The sequence below is a fragment of the Prionailurus viverrinus genome, chromosome A3, assembly GCF_022837055.1.
Source record: "Prionailurus viverrinus isolate Anna chromosome A3, UM_Priviv_1.0, whole genome shotgun sequence".
Taxonomy (NCBI): domain Eukaryota; kingdom Metazoa; phylum Chordata; class Mammalia; order Carnivora; family Felidae; genus Prionailurus; species Prionailurus viverrinus.
In genome coordinates, this window is record NC_062563.1 from 132588271 (window position 1) to 132605458 (window position 17188).

The 17188-nt window shown below is 52.2% G+C and overlaps 1 protein-coding gene across 7 annotated transcripts in view; it reads right to left on the reverse strand.

Moving 5' to 3' along the window:
- Positions 1-17188, reverse strand: part of GREB1 (growth regulating estrogen receptor binding 1) — a 95355-nt gene that overhangs the window by 61016 nt on the left and 17151 nt on the right. For 5 of the 7 annotated variants that reach the window (XM_047854058.1, XM_047854055.1, XM_047854056.1 and 2 more), the window contains exons 2-4: positions 15476-15656; positions 9785-9904; positions 6901-7077 (exon numbers count right to left, since the gene is read on the reverse strand). In XM_047854058.1, coding sequence (XP_047710014.1) covers positions 6901-7077; positions 9785-9904; positions 15476-15632 — 454 coding nt within the window. In that variant the 5' untranslated portion in view covers positions 15633-15656. Of the gene's footprint in view, positions 1-6900; positions 7078-9784; positions 9905-9997; positions 10599-15475; positions 15711-17188 lie in introns of those variants that run through there. The other 2 variants (XM_047854057.1, XM_047854060.1) reach the window with 2 other exon arrangements.

Below are 17188 nucleotides of genomic sequence, written 5' to 3' on the forward strand. Positions count from 1 at the left end.
CACTCAGTGCAACTGCGGGTTAACATGGGACAAATGTGACGACTGGCCTAGCTTCTCTGGTCTACACCCACCATCTCAGGAAGACCTTCCTGGGGACCTTGCTTCACCCACTGGGGCGTCTGGTTTCTTGGCAGGAAAGACCCTAAAGCGGAGACTGATCTGTTTCATCATATTCTCTGGCCGACAAGTTTCCAAAGGTCACTTTGACTCAGCCCATGAGGGCCACGTGGCTCGGTGTGTGAGCCCTGCTTTCAAACAGGGTATTCCTGAGGCCTCTGGCTAATGTTCAAAGCAACGTGTTCGTGAAGGTTCAAAACATCTCTGCAGAGAAATAAGGCACCTACAGTACAGACACTCACTGGATTTTCTGATCTATTTTAAGCACATTTAATCCTCCTTAAAAGGCCTTAGAAATAGGGACAGATCTCTTGGTCTAGCCACAGGACAGGGACAGGTTCAGTTTAAACTTCCAGAATCCTGTTCTCTCTGCACCAGAGCAAACAGACAAAGTATCGAAGAGATGCCAGGCACTGGGCTATTTCCTTGTTCTTAAAGGGACAGGAAAGGAACTAACACGCACAGAGAGCCAGCGAGATGCTGGCCCTTTTACCGTCCTCCAGACAAGGTCACTCAGCTTAACTGACACAACACCCGGCCCCTTGGGACACGAATCCTTCTTTGGGGAGGGCTGGGGACCGGAGAGGTCACGGAATATTCCCCAGTGGAGGTAGACGGTGTGGCACGCCAGCCCAGCAGGCGAATGGGGTGGAGACTCACAAGCGTGGCATTCAAGGCCACCCCAAATGCTACCCACCCCCCATAGCTCCAGCCTTCGCCCCGGTCCCTCGCTCTGCTGTGCCCAATCCCCGAGCGGACCCGCCCGCCCACTCCCACCGCCCACATGCCTCCAGGCTCACACTCTTCCTCCCTTGAGTCCCACCTGCGTGTTGCATGTGTCCCTGCCACTCAATGCCCAACTCAAACGTCCACTTCTTCGGGGCTTCCCTTGACCCGAAGGGCTGAAGCTCCCTGTCCTCCCCTACAGCTCTTCATATTGAACAGAGAACCACCGTAACCTCTTTTTCAGTGTTTAGTCATTGAAATTCGCATCTTTTTCCCCCATAGCTATTCCCTCGCTCTAAAGGACCAGCGTCATGGGGTGACTGCACGTAGGGGTGGGTTGTGTCTGTACATGTTAAGTGTCTGTGCACAGACCAGCGTCCAGCACATCATAGACGGTAGATATCAGAAGGGAAGGAGAGGCGAAACAGGCTGACTATCAACGTGAACATATCAGGATTTCTGCACCTCCTTTGAAATAACAATCTAATGTTTTTATTTCCTCCTTTGTCTCCAACCTGGATCTCTGAAGACAAACGCAGCTCAGCTGCCATTTAAGAATACTGGATGGAACTAGAGGGGATTATGCTCAGCGAAATTAGAGAAACACAAAGGTCATATGACTTCACCCATATGTGCAATGTAAGATACAAAACGGATGGGAAAAGATTCTAAAAACAAGGAGGGGGACTCTTGAAAACACAAAGAACAAACTGAGGGTGGCTGCACAAGTTGTGGGGGGGGGGGGGATGGGCTGAATGGGCAAGGGGCATTAAGGGAGGAGCGCTGGGTACACATCGGGGATGAATCACTGGAATCTACTCCTGAAATCATTATTGCACGATATGCTAACTAACTTGGACGTAAAAGATAAATAAGTAAATAATGAAATGGGGGGAAAAAAAACAAAAACAAAAACAAAAAAACAAGGCCCTGAGAAACCTCCCAAGCTCTCTGGAAGGGATTCTGACCCCAAGTGTTGAAAAGATGGATGTGGGGCGCCTGGGTGGCTCAGTTGGTTAAGCGTCCGACTTCAGCTCAGGTCACGATCTCGCGGTCCGTGGGTTCGAGCCCCGCGTCGGGCTCTGGGCTGATGGCTTGGAGCCTGGAGCCTGCTTCTGATTCTGTGTCTCCCTCTCTCTCTGCCCCTCCCCCATTCATGCTCTGTCTCTGTCTCAAAAATAAATAAAGGTTAAAAAAAAAATTTAGAAAAGATGAATGAACGAGAAACAGAACTACAAGACCAAGGTGTGCGGAAAGCACCCTGCCAGGGCCCTGCTGCCATCCAGAGACAGCTACATGGACCACAGGCCTTTGATCTGTGACAAATGTGGGCGGTGGGACCACTGCGCCCTTTCAGATGGAGGGATGGGACCACAGGCCATTGGGAAGGCCTTCTCGTGGTTCCGAAGGCGGAAGGCCTGGGTCTGCCTGGTAACTATTTGGGGAGCTAGCTGCAAGCTGCAGCAAATACGGACTGCTCTTCTAAGAGGTGACTCGGGACCACAGGACGGCTGACCAACTGGTCCCTGGAGACAGGGGAAATGGTTTAAGCCACCCCTAGCTGAACATGTGAGGCAATTCTAATTTTCCCAGAAGTCGTCTCAACGGCAGTAAAAAATTTCATGAGGAAGAATAAAATGAGCCGTTCTCTTTGGAAATCTGCCTCAGGACCAGGGAGATAATCAGGACAAGGACCAGGATGATACTCTCTTTAATTTTTTTCTTTTTTATGTTTATTTATTTTTGAAGGAGAGAGAGACAGAGTGTGAGATGGGGCGGGGGTGAGGGGGGCAGAGAGAGAAGGAGACACAGCATCTGAAGCAGGCTCCAGGCTCCGAGCCATCAGCACAGAGCCCGACGCGGGCTCGAACCCACAGACTACAAGATCATGACCTGAGCCGAAGTCAGACGCTCAACCGACTGAGCCACCCAGGAGCCCCAGGATGATACTCTCTTTAGAAGACAGGCCTAGAAAGCCTGTCCTGAATCCTCAAACTCTCCGGCATAAATATCCAGAGTGCAGAGAAACGGTTCCTTCGAGGTTACCACCCCCCCAGGAACTATTCCAGAAAAACCAGTCTTTCTTGACCACACGGGGGCGGCACTATCGAGTTTCCCCTCAGGCCCGGCCAAGCCGCGTTTGGCACCCCGGGTGGTGTTGCACACGCACACCCCGAACTGGTGCCCACACGTGCTCCCCCTTCCATGGAAAGACCTCCTGGCGAGGCAGGGCTTAAATTGGACCCTGAAGCCGAGGTCAGACCTTGAGAGGGGCTCCGTGCTCCTTTTAAGGGCGGAGTCATCACAGGCAGGCCCTGCCCTCCTGTTCCCTGAAAGCGAACGGCGCCGATAAAAGGAGCATCGTCCTTGGGCATTGCAGCAAGTGAAGCAGAAAAACCAAAATCGAGCCTTATGTCCACGCTTGTGAAATACAAGCTGTGAAAACCATTTCAAATGCCCCGCCTGGATGGTGCACAGAGAAGAAAATGGGCAAAGTACAATGGAGGTTCACTTGGGGGTGATGGGCAACTTCCTCCTTTTCCACTTTGTATTTGACTGCTGTTGTTTCTGCCACGATCCTCGTTGTGGAGGTAAATAGAGCCTAACGGCGAACGAGGAAAAAACACGTCCGTGGCCCCCAGCCTCGGTATTCTGGCCACGTTCCGACTAAAGTACGCAAGGGATCTACTTTCTCCTTGCGTCTCTGAAGGTGGGCCTCTGGAGGACTCCAAAGCGCACCTCCCTTTGCAATTCTCCCGCGTGTGCCCGGGAAGGGGGACACAGGCCAGCGTGTACCAGGCAGCAGCCAGAGGCACAGGGAAAGCCTTAAGAGCCGCGTCAGGCTTCAGATGAGACAGAAACGGGATGGGGGTGATGGACACAAGAAGATGGGACCAACCTCAAGGCTGGCTGGTGGTGCATTCTTGCCACATAACCAACAAGACCCCCGGAATCCTGCAAGAGGCTCACGGCCACTTCCCCTGCCCCTAATTGTCCCTTTGGAAGAAGGGGGCAGAAATCGGTTATTCATGTGACCTCTAAGAGATCATTCTACACTGCAAGTTAACAACACAGCAATCAGGGGCGGCTCAGTCGGTTAGGCGTCCAACTTCGGCTCAGGTCATGATCTCGCTGTGAGTTCGAGCCCCGTGCCAGGCTCTGTGCTGACAGCTCGGAGCCTGGAACCTGCTTCGGATTCTGTGTCTCTCTCTCTCGCTCTTTCTCAAAGATAAATAAACATAAACAAACAAACAAACACAGAAATCACCTTCTTTGAACATTTCCAAAAATAAAAACTATAAGGGACAACTAGGAAGGAGGGACCTATGCATGAAGACAGAATTAGCGACAGGTCAGCCAAATGCTTTGGGACAATCTTGGTTGGATGTTGATTCAAACAAAACATCCATCAAAACAAAACCAAAACTGTAAGACAAAATTTGAACACACTGGCTATTGGGTAATATTATGGCATTACTGTTAAATTTTGTAGATACGATGATGGTATAGGAACTCTAACAAAGAGCCCTTATTGTTTAGAGATACACACGGAAACGTTTACAGGTGAAACGACACGTCTGGGGTTTGCTTCCCCAACAATCCAGAAGTTCGAGAAGGAGTCGTGGGTGAAACAAGACTGGCCATGTGTTAGTAATTGTTAAAGACACAAGACAGACACGTTATACTATTATTTGAAAAATGACTTCCCAGGAATGGCAGCCTTGCCCAGGCGGGGCCCAAGCAGCCCCCACTCCCAGCCTCCTCTCCTTCATTCCAGCACACCATGTTCCTTCACGCACACGGTTCCCCCTCTTCCTGAGGGCACCCGTTCCCCGGAGTAGGAGGGCCAGGGCCAGAGCACCTGGGCTCAAATTCAGGACCTGCCATTTACGACCCTGAGCAAGTCAGTTAACCTCTCTGTGCCTTTGCTACCTCATACACAAATGCTAGATAATAACGTACCCACCGGTACACTGATAACCTATTTACAACAGTTTCTAGAACACGATAAGTGCTTAGTAAAGTGGCTGCCATTAGCGTGCAGGTGCTATTGTTCTCTGACTTGCAAAATGCCACTGGTTTTTCAGGGCCCAGCTCACACACCACACCCTGAGACACTGTTCCCGTCACTGGGCTCTGTGTGCCCTTCGGTACCCCCTCGGCACTTTAACCCTCAGCTCTCACGTGCCGCCCAGAGATGTGTTAGAAAGTCCCCGTCTGGCCGAGCTTTCCCACCAGCTGGCAAGCTCCCAGGGAAGGACCAGGTTGGACTTGACTCTGGGGCCCTGGGCTGAACTGAAGGTCCACCTTCGACACGGGGTACACATTCCACAAATGCTGCGTGAACATAGGACTCATTTACACCCCGATAGAAAAGGACATTCTAGCTGGAGGTCGTCTCCTGCCTCAGTGATCAGCCAATCGAGAGGAATTCCCGTCGTCAAAAAATGGAAACACACATCTAGATTTTCATCTTTCAGCTTCTCAGACAAAATCCCTCTGTTGATCCCAAGTCACTAAAACAAGATTTCTTTCGTTATAAATTGGAAGGGGGGGGGGGGGGCGGTTATAAATTAGGAGCTAAAGCCATTGCTTCCCCCAAGATATTCCACAGCTTCCGTTTTATAGGTCACTAAAAAGCGTGGAGCCCAGGCCCCCGGAGGGCTGTAGGCCTACCTTGTCCCGCACAGCCATCAGGGTTAATTGCAGGAAACCTACACAGTGTTAAGTGTGCAAGCTGAGAGCATAAAGTTATTTTAAAAGAAGAAAGCGTCGGTTATTACCGACCAGCCCTCGTAACCCACCTCCGATGGCTTTTTGGCGAGCAATTAACAAAGCCCCCACTTCCTCTGCACTCGCCACCTGAGGAGCCAAAGCTGTTAGGGGCTGGCGGTGAATGAACTCAAAGATTCTTGTCCCCACGTTTCAAGACACAGAACCTCCTTGATTTACTGCCCTCGCAATTCCTTTACAGTCACTAAGTGGTGGAATTCAGCCCAAGCCGCGGCTGCCGCCAGATCAAACGCTGGCCAAGTCACTGGCACGGTCTTACCAGCACGTTTCATCCTGAGTGGCCTCGACGAGCAAATTAAATCCGAGACGGAAGGACTCCGTGAGCTCCTTTGGTAGAGTGAATTTCCCGGGATTACTCTTGTTCTCGAGAACTAGTTATAATAAGCCCCTCCTGCCTAGAGAGACAGAGTTGGCCAGAACCTTCTCTCTCTCTCTCTCTCTCTCTCTCTCTTTCTCTCTCTCTCTCTCTCTCGTCACCATCCCAGAGCTGTGTCTGTCTGTCCAGCCCACATTCACCTACCTTGATTCAGCATTTACCCAGAGTCACTGTCTCCTCGTGGCAGGAACTATTCGTCTTCTGCGGGTCAATCCTTGCTCTCCCCTCTTCCCCTCCTCCCCTCTCGGGTCCTTGGCATAGTGTCTCATTCCTAAAATGTGCTCAATAAATACCCACTGGCGTGCATTTACCTACTCAGCTTTTGGGGGGGGGGGGTGTATCGAGCATGAAATTTAAGTGTTCAACAGCGCGAAGACTCTTCCTGACGCTACGTCTGGACCAGATCATTACCAGCCCTTCTGCCTGCCTGATTCTCCTCCACGGGAGACACCGGACCAGGTGAAGGGGCCAGGGCACGTGCAGGAATCGCTCCCCACTTTCTGGAGAAGGCTATGAATGTTCCGCAAGCAGGGACACACACTCAGCCCTGTTCTCCCACCGCCTCAGGTCTGATGCCCTCTGAAAGCATCGAGCACAAGGCCCATATCCTATTCTTGACACAGGCAGGTGCTTAGAAAAGGCTTGATGAACATATGCACAAGACAGTACTAAATGATGGGCTTTCTATAGGAGGTCAGCCACATCTCAGGATAAATCTCATTTACGTTCCACTTCACACGGAAATAGCCTACTGAAAAACAAACGGGGCGGTAGGATGCACTGATCAAGAGCCCCCAAAGGCGGCCTGTCCCCCACCCCCCATGGCCTCTCTTGTCCCTGTCCCCCATGCGGATGGAGCCACAGGGAAGGGCAAAGAAAGGACTTACCAAGAAGAGCGTTGTGCCCATTGTCATCCGGCAAGAACCTTTTGTCCACGGCACACACCAGGAGATGGTCTGGCAGGCTGGGGGACTTGGCCCCCACGAGGAGAAAGCCTGCAGGGACGTCTATGGGCTCACTGGAAATGGAGACGAGACGCAGGTCCTTCCCCGCCTGGCAGAACCCTGGGAGGAACGGACGAGACTCACACACGCTGCCCAGGGGCCTCCGCAGACCCGGGCTCCGCGTGGGCAAAGGGAGGACAGCGTTCCAGGTCTCGTCGGGAACAAAGCTCACCTCTGGATGTGGCTGACTTTCAAACTAGTTCTAAGAGGTAAGATTAGGACCCTACTGACTGAGGCCACTCACCACACGCTAATTATTTTTATGACGATGGTGTCACCATATGATACACGTTGACGTACAGATGAAACTCACCAGGAAAAAGTGTAGGCACGTGATGGTCAATTAGAATGTACACGAGATAAATCCATAAGAGATTGTGAGCAATTTGATATTCTTTACGCCCGGTGTTCCTTACTCGTATGAGGAAAAGACAAATGTCACAAACAGGGAGCAAGAGCCTGGTAACACTGGCCATCTCTGGGGACGGGACACAAGGACACTGACCATCAAGGAGGCTTTCACTCCATACCCTTTTGGCCATTCTGTATCTTAGAGCTTTTAAATAGACTTCCCATTCAAAAAATAAGTGTCCAGGGGTGCCTGGGTGACTCAGTTAAGCGTCCGACTCTCGATTTCGGCTCAGGTCATGATTTCACGGTTCGTGAGTTCGAGCCCCGCATCAGGCTCTACACTGACAGTGCGGAGCCTGCTTGGGATTCTCTCTCTTTCTCTCTGCGTCTCTCCCGCCCACACTTGCTCTCTCAAAATAAATTCCTAAAAACTTTTTTAAAAAATTTACGAAATACATGTCCCGAGGCATCTGGAAATAGAAACAGCTGAGACTTATTTGGACAGGCCCTTCGCAAGGTCTCTGGGCACATCCAGCCCCATCCCGTGTCCGTTCCATCCTTAGTTACCGACAGAGGCAGTGACAGCTAACGTGGCCTGATGGTCCCAAGGCCTCCCCTGCAAAACCCTACAGTACAGTACCGTCAATGGACTCCTCCCGCACGCACCTGCTTCGCCATCGACAACACCGTGCCCCCGGCGGGAGGGCCACAAAGGGGCCCTGAGGGGTGGGGAGGCCAGAAGGCACAGAGCCAGTGCCCACGGTGGACCAGGCCCTGGGCCGGGATAAGCTCTGCAAAGCTGTCACTTGATCACCTGTGGGGAAGTGTTCCAGCTGCCAGTCTGAAGACACGGAAATCGAGGCTCCGAAGAGGTTACGTGATTTGCTGAGAGCCGCAGAGAGGAGGGCCAGGGTGGAGGCAGGTCCGACCCAGGTCGGGGTGGCTCCCCTCCATCGTCTTAGGGAAGCAGGCCTTCCACCTACGCGGCCTGGGCCCAGCCTTCTGAAGAGCTGAAGGAGGGGTGCCTGGGGGGGCTCAGTCGGTTGAGCGTCTGACTTCGGCTCAGGTCACGATCTCGCGGTCCGTGAGTTCGAGCCCCGCGTCGGGCTCCGTGCTGGCAGCTCGGAGCCTGGAGCCTGCTTCGGATTCTGTGTCTCCCTCTCTCTCTGCCCCTCCCCCATGCGCGCTCTCTCTCTCTCTCAAAAGTGAATAAACAATAAAAAAAAATATTTTTTAAATGAAGAACTGGAGGAAGACGGGCTATGGACACCATTACTGCGTTTACTTGGAAATTCTTTGAAAATCACCGTGATGACCACTGGAGAGCTCGCTGTTTTGTTTCATTAGGTGGACATGAGAAGGCCCCCTCATGAAGGGCCACTGTGCTGGTGTCCCTCACCCCAGAGCAGCAGCCCCAGCGAGGGCTGCCTGCCTCCCCCGCCGCCATCCCGCACAAGGTCACGTCCAGCCCCACACACGGGGCCTCTACACCCCACATGATCCCCGCACCGAGCCCTGCCCAGCCACACCTCAGACTCCTACCTAAACTGCTGGCAGCTCCCCACATGGGCTCCACGCTCCCCATTCTGAGCCTCTGCCCATGCCGTTCTTCTGTCTGGAATGTCCCAGCTTCCCCCGACCCTCTCACAGACTCCTGCCAATCCTCCAAACCCCAGACGATGGGCCACCTCCTCCAGGAAGCCTTCCCTAAACTCTCGACCTGTGTCAGCAACCTTTCGTGGGCTCCCAGGCACCCCTGGTCGCCCACCTCACCCTGCTAGCACTTCCCACGTCGTGGACGAAGGGTCTGCTTACCTAACTACCTCCAATATCCGAGAGTATCTTTTATCTCCAAACTTCCAGAGTTGGGAGGGGCAATAATTAATTCACTCACTAAACCATCCGCCTGGTGTGGTGACAGATGAACATACGCCACTCAGACAGGCTGTTGGGCTAGAGAGTGGGAGAGCGGGGGGTTTGCTCCGAGTGTCTCCGCGTGCAGAGCGCGAGCTCTTACGACCAGATGAAGCATCGGGCATCCCTGTGCCTCGGTCCCTCAACAGCGCGACGGGAGCGAGTCACCGACCCTACGGGGTTCCTGAGAGACCACAGGTCTGTCGTTTTCAACCATAAAGTGCGATAAAGGAGAAAGATGGTTTCCGCGTATTGGTCTGAGCTAAACGTGCAGCGCCAGCCGACCCGAATTGAGAGGCACGTTCTAGTTTTCAAACAGCCAACGTAGCAAAATGAACTGTTGGACCCAAACCCGTTGGTGAAGTTGAGGCTGTCCAGGGAGTGCTGAGGGGTGAGAGAGAGCCTGACGGCCACGGTGAGGTACAGCCAACGCTGCTGGGTGAGGGAGGGTACGCCCGCTATCACCTGCCAGGGGCCAGGGTCACGCACTCTGCGGGCTCACCGTCTGTGGTGCAGCAGCCTTCGGGCGGAGGGTGCATCTGGTAGGGATTCGGGGGACCGCTGGGCTCCAGCGCCCCTTCCCCCTCTTCTTCCTCGTCCTCATTGTCCCCTCGGCCTCCACCTGGAAGGGGCAAAGGGGAGCGAGGCGTCAGGCAGAAGCAGCTAGTCCGCAAGTCTCGGCCACCGAACAGCCAGCCCGTCCCGACAGACACACCCCAAGGTCGGGCGTCATCCCCCGTCTTTGCTGGAGGGGCCAGCTGAGGTCAGGGGACTCTCCCCAGGTCACAGACTCGGGCTCCAAGCCTGGCCTCGCGACCTCGAATCCGGGTTCACCTCTCTCCCCATCCACGAGAGCTGTGCCTGTCTGCACACGCACAGGGGTCAACACGCGGTAACCGGTGGAGAAGAACGGTGCACGAAGCCTGGTACCTGGTAGGCACTCCAAAAATATTTCTGTGGGAGGTACCACAGATTAAGATCTAGACCATTTTGCAGGTGAGCACACTGAGGCCTAGCGAGGCCCAGGGATCGGTCTGCCGCTCTTCAGAGACCCGATAAGCAGCACAGCTGGCCTGTTCCCAGCTGGGTCTGCTGCCCGCGCCGATGTTCTAGCGACTGACTGCACCGGTTAGTTAAGAACAGAAAACGTGGCATGAGTTGCCTCTACAGAATACGAACGGTACCTTTTTCTTCATCCCCAAAGGAAAAGGGGACGCAGAGGCATTTCTGAAAACACGCACCCAAATTTGTCACATACACGCAAGGCACCATTCCAGAACAGCGCCAGGCAGGTTGCGACTTCAGGAAAGTTTCTTTTTTTGTTGTTGTTTTCTTCTTTTTTTTATTTATTTTTTATTTTTTTTTAACGTTTTATTTATTTTTGAGACAGGGAGAGACAGAGCATGAACGGGGGAGGGTCAGAGAGAGGGAGACACAGGAATCTGAAAGAGGCTCCAGGCTCTGAGCTGTCAGCACAGAGCCCGACGCGGGGCTCGAACTCACGGACCGCAAGATCGTGACCTGAGCCGAAGTCAGCCGCTTAACCGACTGAGCCACTCAGGCGCCCCAGTTGTTTTGTTTTTTTTTTTTTTCAAGTGAAATAGCATTTTAGGAGTCACGGAAAACACAAAACTGGCCAGGAGAGCCAGCAATGGGCCACGGGAATCTCACCGTGGGCACTCTACCTGGGCAATGGAACAGCTTATTGTCATTCCCCAGACTCTCAGCTCCTAGATTGTGGGGTCCTTGCCCTTCTCTGTCTCGGTATTCTGGGCACCCCGTAAAATGCTCATGCAGAGAAGCACCCAGAAAACACCTGTCCAGCCGATGCGAGCACGCCGTCTTTACCCAGCTCGGCTAGAGAAGGGGGGGTCATGTTCGTGAATTTCCAAGGCTACGCAAGAATAGTCCTGACTTTTTTAACAGAAATTTGGGGTTAAAAATCTTTCTCAACTTGTCCACGTTTAAATGTCATTTAACAAACGGCATGAACATGTCTTCGTGGGACAGGGTCACTCCCAGCATTCTTAAATAGGCCGGGCTGGGAGACCATTGTTTCTTCTTTTTTATTTCTCTGTCTCCTGTTTTCTCCATTTCTCCAACCTCCTCTTCCTTGGCTCTCACACCCTCTGTCCACCCGGTGGTTCTAGTTTAATGACGAAGTCATGTGCCGTGGAGAGAGGCAGAGCTGGGAACTGCCCAAGTACTAGAACTTGGGCCTTCCATGGTCTGTGTGGCCACAGGAAAGTGACTTAACCTCTCTGTGCATTAGATCCTGCAACTTTTCGTGGCGCCTGGGTGGCTCAGTCGGTTAAGCGTCCAACTTCGGCTCAGGTCACGATCTCACGGTCGGTGAGTTTGAGCCCCGCGTCAGGCTCTGTGCTGACGGCTCAGAGCCTGGAGCCTGCTTCTGATTCTGTGTCTCCCTCTCTCTCTGCCCCTCCCCTGTTCACGCTCTGTCTCTGTCTCAAAAATAAATAAATGTTAAAAAAAATTAAAAAAAAAAAGATCCTGCAACTTTTCTATTTTTTTCTAATATTTATTTTTGAAAGAAAGAGAGAGAAAGCGAGAGAGAGCAGGGGAGGAGCAGAGTGAGAGGGGCACTGTGGCACCCGACACAGGGCTCGAACCCATGAACCTTGAGATGATGACCTGAGCTGAAATCGAGGGCCTGATGCTCAACCACCTGAGCCACCCAGGAGCCCCCAGATCCCGCATCTTTAAAAGGAGGTGTTTACATAGGGGCACTTTGAGCTGTTGTAGTCTATGCAGGGGGAAACGCAGCCCTCAGAGTTGCACAGAATATTCCTGATGTGATTGAATCAGCACAGGGTACTGGGAACATATCTTCATGGTGGCCACCATTTTAAAAGGCGCCCGTGGGACAAGAGGCGAAAGAAAGTGAACACCGTAAGCCAGCCTGGGCCCGTGACCTTGGGTAGGTCAGAGCAGGAAGTGAAGATTCCTGGGGTCTCTGTCTTTCTGGGCCTGGAGTACACAGAGGCGGCAGGAAGACTGTAAAAAGATTACCCAGGAAGTGCACAAGGGGGGTGGGGATAAACTCCGGAGCCTCCTTCAGATGCTTCCTTCCTGCCATTAAATGCAGGTCTGGAGTGGCTTTAGCAGGAGGGACAGAGTCCCGCCCAGACCACAGGCGCCCGCAATGCAACACAGGACCCCGTGGGGGGGCTGGGACTGTCCTGTAACCACCAGAGGAGAGGGAGTCACAGAAGGCTCTCCTGCACAATCACATCTGCTCTTTGAGCCAGTACCCCCCGGGAAGGGGGTGGGGGGGGGGGCTCCCAGAGGGGACGGCCAAGACACCAACCAAGTGAGTGAAAGGGGGCGAGAAAGTCAGAGCCACTGGAGCGCTCGGGCACCCAGGAATGTCTGTGTGCACATTATTCTGCTAAGCCAAAAAGAACAGGAATTCAGACTCTCAGAAAGAATGAAAGCAGGGCATTTTAAGCCTCCGAGAGTCAAAGAAAGAGCTCAAAATCCAGCAGATAAGAAAGCCGCCCTCAAGGGTCAAAGGTCTATAGCAGACATCCCGGGGCCTTTGATGGGATCAGTCGGGCAGCAGCGAGGGCGAGGAAGCTTGTAGCCGGGAACAGACCAGACCAGACTGCTGGCCAAGGTCTCCCGGCAGGAGGAGGGAGGGAGGAGGGCATTCACACGGCCTCAGACAGACAAAACCAACAGGATGGGGACCTTAGGACCTTCACGCTGGAAACCCTGGAATCCAGAAATGCGACTGCACCACCTTCACTCTGCAGAGCATGGGGGTTGTTATTCACTGTAATGTTCCTACCTCATTGCATCTTTCTGTGGCAAGAAGCCGTAGGACATTTTGAGTGGGTGGGATCCCAAGAATTACCTGCGTCTTGTTTAACAAATTAATACTTACCTCAAAATGCTGGTATCTGTTCTGTTTGCTCTCTCTCTAAAAACAGCAAACAACACGTAATAAAAGGGTTTTCCCCTGGGAGGAAGTGGTAAGACCTCTACGCCGGGGAACAAAGTCACAAAGGCCCCTGCTGCATCACCTTCACAAATACAGAAAACGTTAACAGATCGAGGGCTGTTTAGTATACCGGCACCCTGGTCATAAAAACCATCTTTAATGTAATTGTCTGAGGAAGGACAGTAATAAGAGACCCAGGGGGAGAGACAGACACACAGACTATAAAACAAGGTGTCACCAGCACAGGCCGTCTACGCCAGGTTTTATGATGCAGAAACCAGGGGCAGAGCTGTGCGCTCAGTTTATTGTGATACCCAGCAAACTAAAAAGAGTGTCTTCCCCTTCCCACCAGCTCCCCCTCCCCCTACACCCCCCCCCCCCCCCCCAGGCCCCTGCACCTTGGGAGGATTTCTCTATTCTGTTTGCGGGACAAACAGGGAAAGCTGGAGGGTCTGCTCTGGTTTTCATTCAACATTTGGGCTGAACAAGCAAGCCCACTACAGCCGGCCCCCAGCCCTCAACACGGGAGGCCCGGGAGGAGCATAAGGCTCAAAGCTGTCTCTGCAAAGTGTCCCATGCCCAGTGCCCTATCAGCAGGGGAGGACATCCTAAGAAGTCAGAATGTCCGAGATGCAGCCTCCCAGGTAGTCCGTGGAGATCTGGGGCATAAGGAAAAGCTGCCTGGGGAACCTCCTGTCTCTCCCCAGGTGAGCATCTCCACCCCCCCTCCCCGTCTACTTAACCCCCTATCTGCCCCCTCTTCATCAAAGAGCTGCCAGAGTTAAGCGTTCAACTGTGAGACTCGGGCTCTCCTTCAACACTGCAGGCAACCCCAGCGCCCATCTTCCCAAACCGTGGGATTTAATCACGTTAGACGGTGGAGGTGAACGCGCTTTGTAGATTTCAGGATGCCAGGCAAACTAAGTTGTCGTGACCATCGTCAATTTATCATTAGCAACGCAGCCTTTCGATACGGAAGGCCGTTAACGGTTAAGGATGACCCTTTGAACGTGTGTATGCCTCACGGAAGTCCTTGAGCCGGCCAAAAACACAGCCGGGACCCTCCAGTGAGTTCTCATCTCCCCACCGTGTTGCAGCCACGCTTCCCCTCCAGGAGGACACGCACACGCAGACAATTCGCCGTTTCCCTAGTTGGTGCTTTTGAGCCCAGCCCAGCTTCTCCCAGACCCTCTCTCAGGTCCTTACTGTTGCTATTTGCAAGGTTAATGTTGTAAGATGTTTCAAAGATTGACCCAGGGAGCGCCTCCCTGTCAGAATAAGAACTATCAGGCACTACACAAGCAACTCTGTGCCTCATTTTCCCCTCACGTGCAACCCTCCTGGCCAGCCATCCCCACACCCTGTCAACACACACACACACACACACACACACACACGCATGCACACGCACACTGATACTGACCCACACACGTCGTGACCACCCCAATCCAGGGGACCTGGCAGGCTGCGTGCTTTCTTAATTGGCTCATTTTTGTTGTAAACGACAGTCCTTTTCCCCTTCGGTATCTAAGTTGAGTCTTCGAGCAGAAGGCATAAACTGACCAAAAGGACTTCCGTAAGAGTAAGGGTCTCACCCTATGGATTGCCGTGGGGTTGCTTCTGCCATGAAAATACATGGCTATTAAAGATACAACTCAAAGACTGAGAAACAGAACCATTTTATTCTCCGGATAAATAAGTAAACCCTAAAGTTGTCCCCATCCCTGAGTATGATTTGTGCATTTATTTCTGGCACACGTTCCATTCATCAGGGTGTGTTTTCCTGGCTTTTCGAAGTTTCTAGAGGGCTCTGGCATCTGCCATCACAAAAACTACCCAGACTAGTTTGCAAAGATACGGCCGTGAGTCCCGAGGCAGAGAGAAAAAAAAAGACCACTGAGGGCCAAAGCATGTTAAAATTTCAAACTTACCAAGTGACTTTCTGATGAGAGCCTAAGTAACAACCACTCCAGGATACTCCTCCCCCGCCCTCTTCCTCCCTCCCATTAGCCAGTGAAAAATTTGATTGCTTGTAACTTTCCAGCTGAAACTTTATCATTGTTTGGTTGGTTGGTTTGTTTTCAGCCAAGTCCAAGTGTACGCGCAACTTTTTCTAATAGTTCTTTTCCGCCAGACTCAACATTTTGCACACAGGGGAGGAAAGCGTTTGCAGCTCTGTTGCAACAGAAGCTGCACACAACACAGGACAGACGCGAGGGCATCTCCTACCTTCTAGCGTGGAGAGCTGCTGTTCGGCTTCTAGATACAACTGGGAGAAGACGGGCCTGGGCACCAGGCTGTTGGACCGCAGCGAAGCCTCGATGGAGTTGTGCAAGACCTCTTCGAACCGCGTCGTCTTCAGCTGGCCGGCGTACGAGTTTCCCATCTTTAGAGAGGACGACGGAGGCTGCTGTTTAAAAGGGCATCTCAGTGTCAGTTAAAGAGGCTGACCCTGTGCACGAAGCCCAAAGGCAGAGGTCGACCGCTTGAAGGGGCCGTGGATCCCCCGCTCAGCAAAGAGGAGAGGGCGGCTCTCAGCCGCAGCTACGGCCGGGCGTTTACAGGAAGTTAGATAAGCAACAGCTTTCCCTAATTTAGCGCTCAGATAGCAGAGTCTGACACCTCTTAGGATATTTTACTAGAAACTGGCTCTTCGTCATCCCTGGCTTCCCAGACCCCCGGCTTTTCCCTGAGAGGTGATCCTGCCCCCCCCCCACCCCCGCCAAGAGAGCTCAGACAAACGATGGTTTATTTTCCTTGACTTCCAGAAGAACAGCCCTGCACCACTTAACGCATGGGACGGCAGCTGGCAATTCCATGACCCGTGGCAACTAGTCTCCAGATCTGAGGATTCCAAGACCTCCCCTCACCTTCTCGGAGGGCGGGCTAGCAGCTTTCCCAACATTGCCCTTTTTTGCCAAAAGGCCAATTGTTAACATTCTCCCTTTAAAGTGTTTTTGTAGTTTATCAATACTTCCATTGCCCAAGTAATGCAGACTTAAATCTGGGAAACCTGGAAATTACAGAAGAGGGTGGAAAAACCATAGGAAAATCACTGCTTTTCCCATGCCCCAAGATGACCACCGTGATTTTTTTTTTTTTTTTTTTTGGCAGCCTAAGATAGTATTCACATGCCATGCCATTCACCCACTTAAAGCACACATCTAGTCAGTGTGGTGCAAACGTCGCACGATCAACTGCAGAACATTTTCATCGCCCCCAAAAGAAACCTCACACCCTTTAGCTGTCACTCCTCAATCCCCACCCCTCCCCCCCCCCCCAGCCACTAATTTACTTTCCGACTTTGCAGATTTGCTGACTGTGCAAGTTTCGCAACAATGGAACCCTCTGGTCCACGTCTTTGGGGACCGGCTTCTTCCAGTTAGCGCAATGCTCTCAAGGTTCTCGCGTGTTCGACACCTCGTTCCCACTGTGCTAGGATGACGTACTCTTTCCGGACTTCATTTTCTTCACGAGTGGGGGGTAAGAGGGAGAGGGGACATGGCATTGACATATTCAATGACGACATTTTTGATTCTGCATTTTTCCCTTGACATAAGCATTTTATTCGATGCTCTCACAAATGCTCTGAAAATAAAGGTCATGGCTACCTCATATTCCGTTCCGTCAAGGTGCGGACATTTGCTCAGACACCTCTCTCGGATCATACGTGGTAAGCCTCTGTGTTTATTTAGTGCTTCCCAAGACCGGCATTTAAATTTATATTCCTTCCTCATGCTGCCGTTCATTTTCTTTTTTTTAAACTATTCATTCTGTTTTGTTTTTTGGTTTTTTTTAACATTTATTTATTTTTGAGACAGAGACAAAACATGAACAGGGGAAGGTCAGAGAGAGAGGGAGACACAGAATCTGAAACAGGCTCCAGGCTCTGACCTGTCAGCACAGAGCCCGACGTGGGGCTCGAACTCACAGACCACGAGA